General features: G+C 39.0%; 1 protein-coding gene across 4 annotated transcripts in view; it reads right to left on the reverse strand.

Annotated features, from left to right (window-relative positions):
• Nucleotides 1-4,749: 4,749 nt before the first annotated feature.
• Nucleotides 4,750-20,471, reverse strand: part of Slco1a6 (solute carrier organic anion transporter family, member 1a6) — a 100,417-nt gene continuing 84,695 nt past the window's right edge. For 3 of the 4 annotated variants that reach the window (XM_006506965.3, XM_011241587.2, NM_001381930.1), the window contains 5 exons: nt 18,311-18,476; nt 15,228-15,400; nt 9,994-10,058; nt 8,793-8,910; nt 4,750-5,593 (listed from right to left, as the gene is read on the reverse strand). In XM_006506965.3, coding sequence (XP_006507028.1) covers nt 5,374-5,593; nt 8,793-8,910; nt 9,994-10,058; nt 15,228-15,400; nt 18,311-18,476 — 742 coding nt within the window. In that variant the 3' untranslated portion in view covers nt 4,750-5,373. The remainder of the gene's footprint in view (nt 5,594-8,792; nt 8,911-9,993; nt 10,059-15,227; nt 15,401-18,310; nt 18,477-20,471) is intronic. The other variant, NM_023718.3, reaches the window with a different exon arrangement.

The following is a 20,471-nucleotide window of genomic DNA, read 5'->3' on the forward strand; positions in this document are numbered from 1 at the left end:
GTACTCTACCCAACTCATTTTATGAAGCCACTATTACTCTGATACCTAAACCACAGAAAGATCCAACAAAGATAGAGAACTTCAGACCAATTTCTCTTATGAATATCGATGCAAAAATCCTCAATAAAATTCTCGCTAACCGAATCCAAGAACACATTAAAGCAATCATCCATCCTGACCAAGTAGGTTTTATTCCAGGGATGCAGGGATGGTTTAATATAAGAAAATCCATCAATGTAATCCATTATATAAACAAACTCAAAGACAAAAACCACATGATCATCTCGTTAGATGCAGAAAAAGCATTTGACAAGATCCAACACCCATTCATGATAAAAGTTTTGGAAAGATCAGGAATTCAAGGCCCATACCTAAACATGATAAAAGCAATCTACAGCAAACCAGTAGCCAACATCAAAGCAAATGGAGAGAAGCTGGAAGCAATCCGACTAAAATCAGGGACTAGACAAGGCTGCCCACTTTCTCCCTACCTTTTCAACATAGTACTTGAAGTATTAGCCAGAGCAATTCGACAACAAAAGGAGATCAAGGGGATACAAATTGGAAAAGATGAAGTCAAAATATCACTTTTTGCAGGTGATATGATAGTATATATAAGTGACCCTAAAAATTCTACCAGAGAACTCCTAAACCTGATAAACAGCTTTGGTGAAGTAGCTGGATATAAAATAAACTCAAACAAATCAATGGCCTTTTTCTATACAAAGAATAAACAGGCTGAGAAAGAAATTAGGGAAACAACACCCTTCTCAATAGTCACAAATAGTATAAAATGTCTTGGCGTAACTCTAAGTAAGGAAGTGAAAGATCTGTATGATAAAAACTTCAAATCTCTGAAGAAAGAAATTAAAGAAGAACTCAGAAGATGGAAAGATCTCCCATGCTCATGGATGGGCAGCATCAACATTGTAAAAATGGCTATCTTGCCAAAAGCAATCTACAGATTCAATGAAATCCCCATCAAAATTCCAACTCAATTCTTCAACGAATTAGAAGGAGCAATTTGCAAATTCATCTGGAATAAAAAAAAACCTAGGATAGCAAAAACTCTTCTCAAGGATAAAAGAACCTCTGGTGGAATCACCATGCCTGACCTAAAGCTTTACTACAGAGCAATTTTGATAAAAACTGCATGGTACTGGTATAGAGACAGACAAGTAGACCAATGGAATAGAATTGAAGACCCAGAAATGAACCCACACACCTATGGTCACTTGATCTTCGACAAGGGAGCTAAAACCATCCAGTGGAAGAAAGACAGTATTTTCAACAAATCGTGCTGGCACAACTGGTTGTTATCGTGTAGAAGAATGTGAATCGATCCATACTTATCTCCTTGTACTAAGGTCAAATCTAAGTGGATCAAGGAACTTCACATAAAACCAGAGACACTGAAACTTATAGAGGAGAAAGTGGGGAAAAGCCTTGAAGATATGGGCACAGGGGAAAAATTCCTGAACAGAACAGCAATGGCTTGTACTGTAAGATCGAGAATTGACAAATGGGACCTAATGAAACTCCAAAGTTTCTGCAAGGCAAAAGACACCATCAATAAGACAAAAAGACCACCAACAGATTGGGAAAGGATCTTTACCTATCCTAAATCAGATAGGGGACTAATATCCAATATATATAAAGAACTCAAGAAGGTGGACTTCAGAAAATCAAATAACCCCATTAAATAATGGAGCTCAGAACTGAACAAAGAATTCTCACCTGAGGAATACCGAATGGCAGAGAAGCACCTGAAAAAATGTTCAACATCCTTAATCATCAGGGAAATGCAAATCAAAACAACCCTGAGATTCCACCTCACACCAGTCAGAATGGCTAAGATCAAAAATTCAGGTGACAGCAGATGCTGGCGTGGATGTGGAGAAAGAGGAACACTCCTCCATTGTTGGTGGGATTGCAGGCTTGTACAACCACTCTGGAAATCAGTCTGGCGGTTCCTCAAAAAATTGGACATAGTACTACCAGAGGATCCAGCAATACCACTCCTGGGCATATATCTAGAAGATGCCCCAACTGGTAAGAAGGACACATGCTCCACTATGTTCATAGCAGCCTTATTTATAATAGCCAGAAGCTAGAAAGAACCCAAATGCCCCTCAACAGAGGAATGGATACAGAAAATGTGGTACATCTACACAATGGAGTACTACTCAGCTATTAAAAAGAATGAATTTATGAAATTCCTAGCCAAATGGATGGACCTGGAGGGCATCATCCTGAGTGAGGTAACCCAATCACAAAGGAACTCTCACACTATGTACTCACTGATAAGTGAATATTAGCCCAGAAACTTAGGATACCCAAGATATAAGATATAATTTGCTAAAAACATTAAACTCAAGAGAACGAAGACCAAAGTGTGGACATTTTGCCCCTTCTTAGAATAGGAAACAAAACACCCATGGAAGGAATTACAGAGACAAAATTTGGAAGTGTGACGAAAGGATGGACCATCTAGTGATTGCCATATCCAGAGATCCATCCCATGATCAGCTTCCAAACGCTGACACCATTGCATATACTAGCAAGATTTTGCTGAAAGGACCCAGATATAGCTGTCTCTTGTGAGATTATGCCAGGGCCTAGCAAACACAGAAGTGGAAGCTCACAGTCAGCTATTGAATGGACCACAGGGCCCCCAATGGAGGAACTAGAGAAAGCACCCAAGGAACTAAAGGGAAATGCAACCCTATAGGTGGAACAACAATATGAACTAAGCAGCACCTCGGAGCTCTTGTCTCTAGCTGCATATGTATCAAAAGATGGCCTAGTCTGCCATCACTGGAAAGAGAGGCCCATTGGACTTGCAAACTTTATATGCCCCAGTACAGGGGAACGCCAGGGCCAAAGGGGGGGAGTGGGTGGGTAGGGGAGTGAGGGTGGGTGGGTATGGGGGACTTTTGGTATAGCATTGGACATGTAAATGAGCTAAATACCTAATAAAAAATGAAAAAAAAAGAATAGGAAACAGAATACCCATGGAAGGGGTTACAGAGACAAAGTTTGGAGCTGAGACAAAAGGATGGACCATCCAGAGACTGCCTCACCCAGGGATCCATCCCATAGTCAGCCACCAAATGCAGACACTATTGCATATGCCAGCAATATTTTGCTGACAGGACCCTGATAGAGCTGTCTCCTGTGAGGCTTTGCCAGTGCCTGGCAAATACAGAAGTGGATGCTCACAATCATCTATAGGATGGAACACAGGGCCCCCAATGGAGGAGCTAGAGAAAGTACCCAAGGAGCTGAAGGGGTCTGCAACCCTGTAGGTGGAACAACAATATGAACTAACCAGTACCCCAGAGCTCATGTCTGTCTCTAGCTGCATATGTAGCAGAAGATGGCCTAGTCCATCATTGGGAAGAGAGGCCCCTTGGTCTTGCAAACTTTATATGCCCCAGTACAGGGGAATTCCAGGGCCAAGTGGGAGTGGGTGGTTAGGGGAGCAGGGCAGGGGGGAGGGTATAGGGGACTTTCGGGATAGCATCATTCCCTAATCTTCCCTGAGCAACATTATCAGCAGCATACCAAATATCTTATTGTCTGAGCCTAAGAGAGACATTGTCATTCAAACCACCACAACTTGATTTTGTTTTTAATAGTTACCTTGAATTATATTAAACGCAATTTTTAGCAAAAGTCTCTAAAATTTTCTTGTTTTTAACCTATGTGTATATTTGATTTTTTGCTTGCTTGCTTAGGAGTATGGCATGTACACCACTGTACCTGAGTAGAGGGCAAAGGACAACTTCTAGAAGGTAGTTCTTTTCTTCTACCATGTTGGTCCCAGGGATTAACCCCACCTTGTCAACCTTACTGGCAAACACCATTTCTGCCGAGTTATTTAGCTGATCCTTCTTCAATGGTTTTACTCTAAGATGATTTTGAAAGTTAATAACTATGTGCTGTTAGGACATATAAATAGAATGAACATGAGCCAAAGACACCTCCTGAATATGAGAATTAGCCTCATCCTTCAACCACCATTGATTTATTTTGTCAGAATATTATTGTACCTTGGGGTTTAACCTGGGGCCTCTTAAATATTGGGAAAGTATTGTTGTTGAGGTTTGGTCATAGCCTTATAATGCTAAATACTGGCCCCTAAAGCCTGGTTGCTTCCAGGAATAAAAGAATCTGCACACATATGAATGATGCTGTGTAACCTTGCCTCTCAACTTGGCCTTGATTGGTGAATAAAGATACCTAAAGCCTATAACTAGGCAGAAGAGAGATTGGCAGAGTTTGGGTTTCTGGGCTGGGGGGTCTGGGTAGAGACCATGAGAATGAGAGGGAAGAAGGTGGAGAGAGGAGAAACATCATGGGGTAAGTAATCATGAAAACATGGCCATGAAGGTTGGCCATTTGGAGTTAAGAGCTTGCCAAATGGAACATGGCAAGTTATAGCTCAGGGTTATTGATAAGGAAGTAGACATAATAGCTGAGATGGTAGACATGTGCCCATCTCTACTGCCTTGAAGACTTATTATAGGTATAAAAGCTGTGTGTCATTTATCTGGAAACTGAATAACCAAAGATGTGGTAGAAACTCTTGTTTGAGATTAAATATTTTCTACAACATATTGTACCACTGAACTACAACTTATCTCTTCAAAGTACCTTTGAAGGGACTGGCTATCTCAAATATTTGCTTTTAAGAAAAAGTTTCATGACCAGGATTGAACTGCTAGAAAAAAAAAAAACAAGCCATTTTTCTACATGAGTTTTAATAACCTGTTTAAATTTGTCAGAGTTCTAAACAAAATGATCAAATATGTGACATGAATAATGAAAGAGGGAATTGAAAACACGAGATGACACATTAGTGAGAGTCTAATCTCTGAAGCATCAAAAGTCTAGAATGAGAAAAGAAAGATAACAGCTCCCAAAGAGTTAAAGACACATGCAGACACCTTGCACATGGAAAGGATGAATCTGAACAATTTATTTCAATATGACACAACCAGAAGGCATACTTTCAGCTCTAATTACCTCCAATATTGAAATGTAAATTCAATGAAATTAAGTGAAATGAAATCTACTTGAAGATATGCAAGAAACACACATTTCCTTTGACTGAGTTTAAAGAGAAAATGCTCTTTGAAAACGAAGGCTTTTTAAAGTCCAGGGTGGGGGTCACCATTAAAGTCTTCACTAGGAAAATCTTAAGTGCTACCCTGAAGTTCTGAAAATAATATCAGTAATTATTTTTATAATGAGAAAAATAGCTTTTGAGGTCCTTAAAGATGAGGGTTCCTATTATTTCTCTTATGATTCAAAGGAAATGAAATGAGTATTCTGTTCGTGGCCTTGCATAGGCCAGTAGAAACCTCATTACAGCTTAGTTTTCAGTTCTCCATCGTTCTCGACCTTAGAACTTTTGTGCATGTCTGTGCACTCACTTTCCTTCTCTGTGGGCTTCGTCTCTGCAAGTTCAATTTCTGAAGAGTCAGTGTCCCCAGGGATTTGGAGTTTCCTGATAAGTCTTAGAATGAAGAATGAAGGAAGAATGATTGATCCTCTTAGAGCTGCAGGCAATCCAAGATAGAGGCGCCTATTGTAAAGAAGTAATATGTATTACATCTTAATGTGTTTAGTGAAAGCTAAATTTTTACATTGTTACAGATTTTTTTTTACAAGAAAATTGCCCAGTGATAATTATGCTCATGCATTTAATCTACTCTATTTTGTGTGTTAAAATGCCAAAAAAAAAATTCACCATGAAACTTTAGACATATTTTCTTCATGTTGGCAATGGTTCATTTCTATTATCAGCCTAATGATACTTAGGATTATTGTAGAAATACATCTCTGGGTGTGTCTCTGAGGGTGCTTTTAAAAAGGTTTAGCTAACACTGAAATCCTCCCATAAATGTGGGCACCATCGGCTGGACTTCTAGCACTAAGTGCTTTCTGAAAGAATGTTCAACATGACCAGCATTCTCAAACTTAGCCACCATGCCTCATCTGCCATTACCACAGACTCTGTCACCAAGCTTGGCCTGACATTACCACACACTCTGCCTCCATTCCTACCTGCTATGATCACCTGTTCTCTGAAATACTGAGCCAAAAAGCTCTAAATAAGGTTAAAGAAACTCTTTTCTGTTTTGTTTGCTCAAATTTTAATCACACATATGAAAGCATCATGAAGTCACTTTGCAAGTTATCTCTTCTCAGCATTTGTATAGTGTTACACCAATAGATTCTCGTAATATTGAAACTCTTTTATGTCTAAAAGAAGTCCTATTGGTCATTACTATATATTAATAGACTCAATTTGTTAATTTTCACATATGCTTTAGCATGTACAAAAATTAATGTATCATATTATTTTTATTATTTTTAACTATATATACAGGTTTGCTCTCTGTGTAAGTATGTGTTCATGAGTTCAACTCCCACCTGGGAGTTGGGGTGAGTGGACGTTGTGAGCTTCTCAGTGTGGGTTATGGGGATGGAACTCATGTCCTCTGCAATAGCAATATGTGTTCTTATCCCCTGACCCATCTCTATAGCTACTAATTCTTTCCATTCGAGAAGATTACCCAGTTATGTATGAGAACTGTACAAGCTTCCTGAAATGAATGAAGTAATTTCCTTTTTTACAATTTCTTAAAATGACTTGGATACTATTGTATGCATCTGTTCTTTATATATTTAATAAAATAAGCCTTAAGGTTTCTGGATTTAATGGGTTGGGAAATGTGTATTTTTAACATATGCACATTTGTAAACAACTGTAAAAGTATTCCTTTCTGTTCTCAATATATTTATAGTAAAATCTAGTGCAATGGTTAGTGTTGCTAACCTCAAACTGTGTACAATATTCTGGGAAGGAAGTTTCAGTGAAGGTATGTGTGGATTATATTGGCCCTGCGAACATGCTGGTGGGACATTATTTTGATTAGATCAATAGAGGTGAGAAGAGCCAGCCCAGAGTTGGCTGTTCCATTCATTAGTCAGGAAATCCTGAACTACATCTGAATGGAGAAAATGGAGCATGGGCTTGGTGGTTCATACTTTTACTCCTAGCCCTGAGGCAGGCATACCTCTCTGAGTTCAAGGCAAGGCAGATCTACAAAGTGAGTTCCAGGACAATGAGAGCCATACACAAAGAAACCATATTTTGAAAAACAAGAATACAGAAAATTATCATGGCTACTTGTACAGAAAGAAATCATAAATTCTTTAGATTTCAGGTGTAACTGTTTGGAAATATAATATTTTTTTCTAAATAGATAATAGATTAACAAATATCTTAGCTTATTTTTCTGACACTATTACAAAAGATCTTGTCAAAACCAATTTAAGGAAGAATGGTTAATTTGCTCATAATACTGGGATATGGTCCACCTTTCTAGGAATGTCAAGGCAACTGGAACTTTCACACACACACACACACACACACACACACACACACACACGCACGTGCTAAAAAAAAAGTCCTTGAGTCCTTTCACTTTGTTGTGATTCGTACACAAGGCTGGGAATGCAATCTCAGACATCCCCTGCCATAAACCCTTTGAACAGCACAAAGGCTCACTTTTCTCTTCAAGAAGTTTTCAGAATAGTGCCTATCCAGAAAAAGAACCATAGGTGCAAATTCCTTTAGGCTGAAAAAGTTTTAGGAGCAAGGAGTAGTGTTACTACGAAAAACAGTTTGTCTGTGGGCTTCTTTGAAAATTGTACCTGAGAGGTCAAGCAAGGTAACCACAGCCAGAGTCTATTTCAAGGTCAACTTGGCATGACACTGGAGATGGAGCAACAGTGAACCCACCATTCTCTCAGTATGCTGTTAGTGACAGCTGCCTGCTTAGCATTGAGAGTGATGGGAACCACGTAAGTAACTGCTTTTAGATCAAGTAGCAGCATGAAACCACACACAACTGGTTATACCCAAACTTCAAATGGTGTACTCCCTGTTCTTTCGGTACTTGAGGGTAAGGGCTTCAGTTATTTCTATGTGTGGCAACCTCCTCTCCTCGTGACATACTCTCCGTGGGTTTGTGCCACAATCACTCTACTGAGTTGCATCCATGAGACAGCTAACCATATGTGCAGTGGCATATCTGTGTGTTTCCAGAGACTAGACCATCAGATAAATTTATATAACAAGTCCCTTATCAATATAGTCTTAGCTACAGTACCTGGAATTTTTTGTTAAGCTGCAAGGTACTACACAGATTTGAGGTTCTCATCAAGTTAGGCAGCAATATGCAACTTTCTAGGAGCTAGAATGCCAGAATACATGCTACCTGGATGTTCTGGGACTCTGTCATCCCAACCAGTGCAATAGGGAGTCCCTTTTCTCTGTCTGTCGATATGGGGTGATAGGAGATATGGGGTGATAGGAGCTGAAAGATTTTGTTCCTACATATAGCACTGTTATTCTAGGTATCTGGATTTGGCTGTCTTGTTCATATCTAGAATTCTGCCATACTAGCTAAACTCAAAATTGAGCTCTCCCCTAATAATCCAGGCCTTCTGTTCACATACCTACTCCCTTTCTAAAGTAGTTCTAAAATTTTTGAAGGGTTCTTAGGAAACCCACTCAGGGTATGTATACATATATACATATATATCAAATACTTTAGAAATAATGGGTAAATATTAAAATATATAAATGAGGAAGATATACCATTCATGTGTGTTTTGAAAATGAAGCCATATATAATCTTATTAGTCAAAAATGTTAGATATGAATGAGGAAATTTTATAATACAAAAGTTGGTCTCAAAGGTTATCTTTACCTGAAACTACTGACTTCATAGGTCCTGCATGCTCCTGGCTCACCACATTTCAGAGTTCCCCAATGTAAGCATGTTCTGTCTATCAAAGCGCCAAAGTAAATAGGTGCAGGAATACCAGCTGCAATGGAGAGAAAAAGAGACAAAATAAAACAAATCAAAATCAAAATATAACCAAAGACAAGACTCATTGACAGGAATATAGAAAAAAAGAGAGATGTATTATTTTTTCTAGAAGTATTTCAATTCTCCTATTTTAAAAAAAACAACATAACAAATTATGAATCACATGTTCTAAACTTACTTTTAGGAATTTTAAGTTAATGTAAATTTTAGATCACAATGAATGAAATTTACATATAAGACACTAAGAAACAATTCATGGATTTCATAATCATAAACCTCATGTATTTTCTGAAATATTTTCCATTGATTTTCTGTACACCCAACTAAAAAAACCATTTACTTCTCATTTTATTCTTGAATTTTCTAAAATATAAAAGGTAAAAAATAAGTTCAATTAAGGTCTTTAAAGAAGAGAGAAAACATTTTTCATCTCTACAGTTACTTCATTCTCAGGCGAATTACAAGGAGCCAGCTCCAAACCCTGCAGCTTATAAACTGAAACTTATAGATTTCACTGTAAAGTGGGCAGAAAACACCTATGTTAAATATGCTACAAGGTCATAGGAACTTCCTAGGTGTGAGCAGCTACAATAGGGCAGATCCAAGAACAAATTATCTTTACTCCCTCGTATTAACCGTTCCTGACCCCAGCCCTGTCTCAGACCATATATCTGTTCCATTACTGCATGAAACTTTTGAGAAGCAGTGGCTTAGGGGTTCACTGCCTTCCACCCACCCAAACACTAAGAACGCCATCAGATAGCACCTGAAGCTAGAGCAGAGAATTACCTGCTTTGCTCTAATCAACCTAGCTGATGTCTCCATAGATATATTTAAGAAGAACCTTGTTCATGCATTCCTCTAACTATAAACCATATAAAACTCTCTTCCTGCTGGAACATATTTGGATAACCACATCATGGTCACTCGTGTTTGATTCTAGGATAAACTCTTATTCCCTTTAAGGTGATAGTTGCATTTTGTGTTGACAAGATAGTTTTATCTTCTTATTCAGGGGAAAGAAATTGGCTAACTAAGCACTTAATATTGATCTGATATGTTGGGAAATTCTTCATACCAAATAGTCTCATGAAAAATGCCTGTAATCCAATTCCAAGTGACTTCTCTTCAGACTTCATACATCTGAAAATACATACATAAATGAATAAAAGTTCATCCCGCAAATCTATATCTTCTCTAGCATCATTCCAATGACAGCAGCAGTTCACGATTCTAATGGTTAGGCTTCTCATCCCTAAGTAAGGCTGATAGAGCTGTTCCTCTGTAAAGTTTACATAGAAAGAGGAGAATACAAACTTCTGAAAGCTGGCTTCTGGCCTCCCCACATCTGAAGCAGGGCTGAGCTCCTTGGCAGCTAGACACTGCCGGTTAACTTAGATGAATATTTTCCTGGTGACTATGGCCACAACCATGCCATACCCATTAGAATTGACCTCAAGTTGTGAAACCACAAACCATATACACAATCCTTCTCTTAAGTTATTTGCCAGGCATTTCCTCATGTTGATAAAACGCATGTCATATATAAAAATTCAAAGGATGGTAAATGCAGTCACACAGATAAAAAAGAAATAATCCATTGAGCATGCAATGACAATGAGGAAACTACTTTGTTGTATGGATTTAAAATTTGTAAACATTTGTCTCTCCTATACTGCCTATGAAGATAGACTTGAGATGGCTTTGAAAATTACATTCAAAGGGAAAACTACAAAGCCATAAGGACAAAAACTGAAAAATATTCTGATAAATTAGGAATGTGGAAGCCTTTTTTAATGTGGCCTTTTCCCAGCAAATACATCCTTAGACAAGAAAATCGTAATATGTATAATTGTTGAGATTTTTGTTTCGGAAGTGACTCCATGAAAGACTTTAAGAAAACACCACAGACTAAAAGAATAATGATTGCATCCAAACAGAACTCCCATATTTTCTAGCATTTACATTGCAATCATCATATTCAGCAGGAAAGATCAAAGAAATATGGGGAAAATGATTTGAATACACTTTAGCCTCATTACATCATGAAATCACACATTAGGGCCTATAAGATGGCTCAAATTTGACAAACTGAGTTCAGTGTCTAAAAACCCAAGTGGTACAAAATGAACCAACTCCTGAGAGATGTCTTGTCATCTCAATAGGCATGTCATGTCATGCAAAGAGACACACTAAACACTCTCATATACACACACATACACACACAAACATACACATGCACATATATGTACATAAACAATAAATATGTTAAATAATTATACATTAAAACATTAATTAGCCATGTTTTTTTACAACCAATTGAAGAGTTGACTTCAGAAAGTAAAATAATTGAGAAACTGAGTGGGGCGTGGAAGGGGGACAGTCATAGAAGAAACATGAGAGCCTCTCACCGGAGCAAGCTTGGAGGCTTTAACACGAGAGTTCAGTTGCTCCTAAGCTCTTCACCTGTGACCATTCTCCTCTATAAGGAAGCATCCTTGTCAACAAAGCATACAGGTTTGAGACATCTGGACTAGCCACATCACCTCAATCTGCCTGGCTTGTGATGCGAGTGACAGATGTGACAGCAAAATGTCCCTCACTTGCAAGAATAATTCTTTTTTTTTTAGCAGTTAAAACTGTGTTTTATTATATTTGAGCCATCTGCTCAGCAAGTGGAAATCCAGTATCCAAGGCAAGCCACACTGTTTTTCACTTCTAAAGCCTACATATTTTAATTTTTGGTTTTGTGTTCTTATGAAGTAAAACAAAACAAAAAACCCCTACTTTTTAGTTACATTCTATTAAATATGTAGATATCTCTTTTTTGTTGAACATTTTATTTATTTTTTTATACTTTTTATTAGGTATTTTCCTCATTTACATTTCCAATGCTATCCCAAAAGTCCCCCATACCCTCCCTCCCACTCCCCTACCCACCCACTCCCACTTTTTGGCCCTGGTGTTCCCCTGTACTGGGGCATATAAAGTTTGCAAGTCCAATGGGCCTCTCTTTGCAGTGATGGCCGACTAGGCCATCTTTTGATACATATGCAGCTAGAGTCAAGAGCTCTGGGGTACTGGTTAGTTCATAATGTTGTTCTACCTATAGGGTTGCAGATCCCTTTAGCTCCTTGGGTACTTTCTCTAGCTCCTCCATTGGGGGCCCTGTGATCCATCCAATAGCTGACTGTGAGCATCCACTTCTGTGTTTGCTAGGCCCTGGCATAGTCTCACAAGAGACAGCTATATCTGGGTCCTTTCAGCAAAATCTTGCTAGTATATGCCATGGTGTCAGCGTTGGGAAGCTGATTATGGGATGGAACCCTGGATATGGCAGGCTCTAGATGGTCCATCACAAGAATAACTCTTAAGAACTAGCAGTACTTGGTATGTTTTTCTGTCTGTGAACTTATGAAATGAAACAAGACATATGCCACATTTCCATTTGGTGAATATAAAAATATAATATCTTACAGTGGAAAAATGAATAAATAAGAGCAGATACATAGCCTATTCCAGTCAGTATATATGAGAGTATATATATATATATATATATATATATACACACACACACACACACATATATATATATATATATATGTATATATATATGTATATATATTAGAAGCAGGGGAAAGAAAGACTAGAGAGGAGGGAAGGAAAGAGTGAGCAGACAGGAAAAGGAGGGGAGGAGGGGAGGGGAGGGAAGGGGAGGAGAGGAGGGGAGGGGAGAGGGGAGGAGAGGAGGGGAGGGGGAGAGGGAGAGAGGGAGGGAGAGGAGAGGAGAGAGGAGAGGAGAGGTGTGGGGGAGAAGGAGGAAGCAGAAATGGAGAAGGAAAGGAGAAAGGAATTTGGAAAAAGAGAAAGATGTGCAAAGGAAATGTGGGCAAGAAATCAGAAAAGCACAGGAAAAGAAAGAAGTGATAACCTTGTTCCACTGTATAAGAATAAAATGTATTACACATAAATGAGTTACATATAACGGTTAACTCAACTTGCCCCTGAATTCCAATGACACGGAAAGGCAGGTTGAAATGTTTTTCCCATTGTTAGTGGATGTAAAGTTCACTAGACTGGGAAGAACGCCTACTAAGAAAACAAACGTTGAAACTCAGCTCTTCAACTACTTCATTTTATGTTAAAGAGCTGAGAATATCTTGTTGCATTCATAACTGTCCTTGTTCAAGTATATATGTTACTGCACGAATGTACTTCCTGGTTAGAGAGTATCTGTTATTTGATTCATGAAGTTTGTTAAAGACAGATTGGGCTCAGGATGTGAAAGAGAACTGGACCATTTTACACAGAGTTTCACACTCTGCGGTTAAGTTAGCTGAGCCATAGGAATGAGTGCTAAGCAACTACTCTCACTTTTGGGGCTCAGAGCTAAACAAAGAATTCTCACCTGAGGAATACCGAATGGCTGAGAAACACCTGAAAAAATGTTCAGCATCCTTAATCATCAGGGAAATGCAAATCAAAACAACCCAGAGATTCCATCTCACACCAGTCAGAATGGCTAAGATAAAAAATTCAGGTGACAGCAGATGCTGGTGAGGATGTGGAGAAAGAGGAAGACTACTCCATTGTTGGTGGGATTGCAGGCTTGTACAACCACTCTGGAAATCATTCTGGCAGCTCCTCAGAAAATTGGACATAATGCTACTGGAGGATGTGGCAATACCTCTCCTGGGCATATATCAAGAAGATGTACCAACTGTTAAGAAAAAAACATGCTCCACTATGTTCATAGCAGCCTTATTTATAATAGCCAGAAGCTGGAAAGAACCCAGATGTCCCTCAACAGAGGAATGGATACAAAAAGGGTGGTACATTTACACAATGGAGTACTACTCAGCTATTAAAAGGAATGAATTTATGAAATTCCTAGGCAAATGGATGGACCTGGAGGGCATCATCCTGGGTGAAGTAACCCAATCACAAAAGAACTCACATGATATGTACTCATTGATAAGTGGATATTAGCCCAGATACTTAGAATACCCAAGATATATGATACAATTTGCTAAACACATGAAACTCAAGAAGAACGAAGGCCAAATTGTGGACACTTTGCCCCTTCTTAGAATTGGGAACAAAACACCCATGGAAGGAGTTACAGAGACAAAGTTAGGAGCTGAGACGAAAGGACGGACCATCTAGAGACTGCCATATCTGGGGATCCATCCCATAATCAGCCTCCAAACACTGACACCATTGTATACACTAGCAAGATTTTGCTGAAAGGACCCTGATATAGCTGTTTCTTGTGAGACTATGCCAGGGCCTAGCAAACACAGAAGTGTATGCTCACAGTCAACTATTGGATGGATCACAGGGCCCCCAATGGAGGAGCTAGAGAAAATACCCAAGGAGCTAAAGGGATCTGCAACCCTATAGGTGGAACAACATTATGAACTAACCAGTACCCCGGAGCTCTTGACTCTAGCTGCATATGTATCAAAAGATGGCCTAGTCGGCCATCAGTGGAAAGAGAGGCCCATTGGTCATGCAAACTTTATATGCCTCAGTACAGGGGAATGCCAGGACCAAGAAGTGGGAGTGGGTGGGTAGGGGCGTAGGGGGGAGGGTATGGGGGACTTTTGGTATAGCACTGGAAATGTAAATGAAGAAAATACCTAATTAAAAAAAATTTTTAAAAAGATGTCATTCATTTAGGCTTACTCTATAAGGGAAAGAAATAGGGAAGGGCAGAAAGGCAAACTCCACCAAAGGTTAACTTATTGTTAAATTTAGCAATGCTTAGTATAAGAGTCTTGATAAAAGCATCTTACAGCATTGATATTCTAGGAACCAATTCAAAAGGACTCTCTTTGAAAAAAGGAAACTTTAATAAATGACAAAAACAAAATCTAATTGACATCAGTGGGATGGCTCAGGTTGCAAACATTCTGGCCACAAAGGCGTGATGACCTGAATTAAATCCCCAGGACCTCGGAACAAATATAAAATATTAAAATTAAAGGGCAGGATGCATCTGTAATTCCTGCATCCCCACAGTTAAATAAGAAGAGAAAACAGAAGCTCTTACAACCAAAGGCAAGGTATGCTGGAGAACACCTGCAGCATGGCAGGAGAAATAGCAAGAGAGATCCTGCCTCAAACAGATGGTGAAAGGGGAGAATGGACTCCTCAACATTGTGTTTTGTCCTCACTGTGTTTTAGAGCCACACAGGAAACACACACACACACACACACACACACACACACACACACACCGTATACTTGCATATGTACACACTATAAAGAAGCAAAGATAGAAAGATAAATAAAGGAGTCTAGTTTTACCTCAGAAAAACCATGTACCCAGGTATGGTTGCTAACGAGTAGAAGAAGCAGCAAAATACCGTTATGATTAAAAAGTACTGAAGCTTGTTAGCACAGTCAGGGCCTTTCTTACACAGCCCCAGGACTGCAGATGAGTTTCCTGATGACCGAATGCAGCTGCAATTTTGAAACACCTGTCAAAGAAAGGGGGGAATAAGTCCCATCTAAGGAAGAAGAATATTGGGCTTAAACCTTTATAGTTTTTGTTATTGTTGTTGTTGTTGTTTTTTACACAGCCAGGCAGTAGGAGCAAAATGGAGACTGTTGGGTCAGTGATATGACTCAGAGAAAGAACATTCATCTTGTTTAAATGTGGCCTCAAGTTTGGGCACAAAAAACCATAAATAAAAAAATACTAAATAAATAAATTGAGGTTTCTTTTCATCTTTATCTCCATCACCCTTTGTTGTTGTTATTTTTGATTTTTGTTTTTCTATGTATCTCAGAAGTCAGTCATAAAATATAAAGAACCAAAGAGGTCAGGGACACCACAAGGAAACCTTCAGAATCAACTAGTCTTGGCCCATATGGGCTGAGACTGAACCACTAACCAAAGAGCATCAATGGAATGACCTAGTCCCGCTGCACATATGTAACAGTTGTGCAGCTGGGTATTCATGTATAACTTCTAAAGCAGGAGCAGAGGATATATCTGACTACACTGCCTGCCTTTTGCTGCCTTTTCCCTAACTGGGCTTCCTTGTCTAGCCTCAATACAAGAAGATGTTCCTAGTCGTATTGCAAATTGGTATGGCTGGTTGAAATCCATGGGAGACCTCCCCCTTTCTGAGGAGAAGGTCAGGAGGGATGAATTGGGGGAGGAGGCAAGAGGGGGGCACTGAGAGGAGGGGGGAGAGGGGAAACTGCAATTGGAATGTAGAGTGTTTAGACATTATTTATTTTCTAAGTACATGGAATAAATTTACAAAAATTCAATTATCCTTAATGCACACTTAACATATTTATATTTATTTGGATGATTGTGTTTTCTCATAGATGTATGTGCTGTGCATGTGGGGTGTGTGTGTGTGTGCATGCATATGTGTGTCCATGCATACACATACATGTATCTATGTATGGACATGTGTTTGCCACAATGTACAAGTAGAAGTCATTGAATAAGTTATGGGATATACTTCTCTTCTTATACAACATGGGTCCCAGCATATAATTATAGTTGTGAAGCTTAATAGCAAATACCTTTACACATTGAGCCAACTTTATAGTCTGCACAATTTTTTTCCGATTTTTTGCAACAGGATTTTTCTGTGTAGCCTTCCTTGTCTGTCCTGTAACTCACTCTGTAGACCAGGCTGGCCTCAAACTCTGAGATCCTCCTCATTGTGATTATAAAAAGATAAAGAGGTATTGAGATATGGTCTATGGGGGTATGGTGAAGTGTGGGGGAAGAAGATGTCTTGGTGGCCCGTGCCAAGGCATCCCCTCCCCCTGAGGGACCAGTATAGAATAGAGTTTATTTAGGGCATGGGGAGGGGAGTTAAGAGAGTAGTAGAGGCAGAGAAAGGCAGAGAGGAGAAGGACAAGGGGATGGGGAGAGAGGGGGAGCAATGGGACAAGAGGCAAGAAAGAGAGGCAAGAGAGCAAGAGTAAGAGAGAGAGGAGGAGCAAGCAGCCCCTGTATAGTGGGCCAAGCCTACCTGACTGTTGCCAGGTAACTGTGGGGAGGAGCATACCTGGCTGTTGCCAGGTAACTGTTGAGTTGGAGTCTAGACAGAATACAAACACTCCTGCCTCTGCTTTCAGAGTGATGGGACTAAAGAAATATGTCATCACCATCTGGCAGGGTTTTTTTTTAAGTAAATAAATATGAATTTGTATTATTTTGACACTAGTACTAAGTGCTAAAACAAAATGTATTTCAGAATACAAGTGGAATAAGTAGCTACTTACTAACAAAGTCACGTTGCCAAGAAAAAAGTTTATTTAAAAAATAGTCAATGTTTTTCATTGTTCTATTTGCAGATCTGATTAAGAGTCAAATATTATATTTCATTTTGATTACCAACCAATTCTAAGTATTATAACATGTTGAGATGAAGGAAAATTTGTGGCTTTATCATACTAAACTGTCCCGATGAGGCTGGGGGAGATGGGACAGTCAGTGATGACCTGCAGAAGAATGAGGCTCTGAGTTCTCATCCCAGCACACACGGGAACAATGCATGCAAGAGGATGTGCCTGTCACACTAGATCTGAAGGTGGGTACAGGCGACTCCCTGGGCTTCATCTGTTAGGCAGCCTAACAGAACCAGAAAATTCCAGACCAGTGAGATCCTGTATCAGAAGCACAAAGTGCATGGTCCTGAGAGTCAAAGCTGAGGTTGCCTCCCGGCCTCCATATGCACATGCTCCTGCGTACTACACACATGCAAACACAGTAACCAAACTGATTAATTAGCAATAATAAAACAGTTGACAAAAGGCTTGAGATATGAAAAGTTTTCTGTCAACCTCAACTACACAGCAAGTCTGAGGCCATCCTGGGATTCACGAGACCCTTTCACAACAAAGGGACAATTCTGTCGTGAGTAATCGAAAGTTTTAACTTTAATGTTGATTTATGTGTATGTTTCTGTATCTATGTGTATACAAACAGGTAGATGTGTGTATCTGAGAAGGACAGAAGAGAGTGACAGGTGGCCTGAAGCTGTAGTTGTGAGCTGCCTCATTGTGAGCTGCCTCATGTGGTTGCTGGGAACTAAACATGTCTTCTGAAAGAGCAGCAAGTGCTCTTTACAGCTGCGCCATCTCTCCAACCCAAACATTGCATTGTTTTTTGACTAATCATCTCTGTGCTTTGCAATTACAAAATAATGCTCAGACTCTGTCAAGGTTTTCTATAACATCTAAGAATTTTAAGGTCACTTATATGTATACAAAATAAATTGAGTTGTTCACGAAGATATTAATCTATTTATCTATTTTAAGCATGACTAAATTTCTTTTAATAAATGTAGGCTTAGTTCATAGCACATGTTGATGCAGAACACAAACATCAGTCCAAACACTGAAAGGATTCTTACCATGTTGGCTCCTGTTCCAACAGACTTTTCACAGCCTGCAAGGCAAGGTGACATGTATGCTAGGCCATTGTTCCCACACACTGGATCCCATGTTTTTGTTAAGCAGTTACACCTTGTGTTGCAGTCAGAAAGAAACTTATTCTCCATATCAAAAGACTGCTGAATTCTGAAATGATTTAAAATAATGTCACAGATACAGAAAATCCACAGAAGTACTTTATTTTCTTCCCTTCATCCCAGCATGTGTGCACAAAACCAACAGGGGTGGGGGGGAGGGCAGGAGGGATGGATGGATAGAGGAAGGAAGGCAGAGAGAAAGGGATTCGAGGAAGGAATGGAGGGAGAAAGGGAGAAAGGGAGAGATAGAGAGGAGAGAGGAGAAGAAGGAGAAGGAGAAGGAGAAAAGGAGAAGGAGAAGGAGAAGGAGAAGGAGGAGAAGGAAGAAGAAGAACAAGAACACGAAGAAGAACAAGAAGAACAAGAAGGAGGAGGAGAGAGAGGGAGAGGGAGGGGGGAGGGGGAGAGGGGGAGAGGGGGAGAGGGGGAGAGGGGGAGAGGGGGAGGGAGGAGAAGGAGAGTTCATTTTCTCCCACAGAACAAATACAGGAATCATAAATATCAATATGTGGTATCTGTACTAGGTTTTTGGCACACATGTTTTCTTCTCTACTGGTCCTATGACTGCTTTTTTCAATTACTTCAGAAAACAAACCTTAAGTGCCTACTCTGTGGGAAAGTACTGTGCTGTCAAAGCTAAAATGTAGAGGGTTTATCTCTCATTAATCTGCATAATGGGAAATAGTGAAAGAGGGTTGTCTTAAACAAAATCTGCAATTTCCATTTATTAGCTGCTGCATTTTGCCCCCAAAACAGAGGAGTTCGAATATCCAGACATGATCTTCAGAGACAGAAAGTGACCAGCACTCATAGTAGGATTGAAAGACAATAAGGTGGAAGTCTAGAGGCTGCATTTAAATTCTGTCCCTCAAATACAGTGTTGAGTCAGCACCACTGGACATGGACTCTATATGTACAATTCTAGTTGGTGATGTTGAAGCCATTTTCTGTAAACTCAATAATGGCCCCTGAGTTTCAATCTCTACATTTACAACATAAATGGAAAAACTCTTTTCTTAAAAAGGGATTTAAATCTGATGATATATATATATATATATATATATATATATATATATATATATACATATTATAATTTTACATTTGAAATTATTCATATTTTTCAATTCCTAAGGATTTTTAAACAAATTTTACTTTTAATCTCTATCTCTCTCATGTGTTTGTGTGGGTGTGTGTGTATGTGAACATGCACATGCTCATAGACACACATCACAACAGCATGCATATGGAGATCAGAATATAACCTTCCATCTTGTTAGAGACAGAGTTCCATGTTGTTCACTGCTGAAAATGCCAGACTAGCAGGTACAGGAACTTAGAGTCTTTTTCTGCCTCAGCTCTTCAGCTCACAGTAGGAGTGCTGCTATTACAAATAGCCAACCATGCCAAGCTTTACATGGGTTCTAGGCACCTGAACTCAGGACTTCCTGCATGCCCAGCAAGCATTTTACAACTGCATTGTCTCCTCAGCCCTTTGAAGGGAATCTCCAAGTATATGCTTTATTTCATTTTAACAAATTGGTTGATTATGTCACTGTGTCCTAAACCAAGGTTTTAATTTTCCAGGCTAATACAGAATATGGACAGGTAACACTTGAAATATAAAAATCTAAAACTTCAGAGTACATGAGATAGAAGCACACTAATATATATATATATATATATATATATATATATATATATATATATATATATATATATATCCAGCATGTACTAGATTCAATTATACTAAAGTTGAGTATGTACTAGATTCAATTATACTAAAGTTGAGTCCATTGTAGAGACTTATGAAGGATTGCAGACTGTACAGTAAACTTTTACAACTGTTTATGGTAGAATAAAATACATGTGTAATTTAGACTATAAAGCCTAGGTTATTTTTTGCTCTCACACTTTAAAGAAGACTAGGAAATCACCATGGCAACTACATATATATAAATACAGAATCATAAACTTAGTCCTTGGTGGTTCTCATACATCTTTAATAAGCATATAACTTGTATGGGCTTGGTATAAAATTAATGAA

Source organism: Mus musculus, chromosome 6 (genome assembly GCF_000001635.26).
Source record: "Mus musculus strain C57BL/6J chromosome 6, GRCm38.p6 C57BL/6J".
In the NCBI taxonomy this organism is placed as follows: Eukaryota; Metazoa; Chordata; class Mammalia; order Rodentia; family Muridae; genus Mus; species Mus musculus.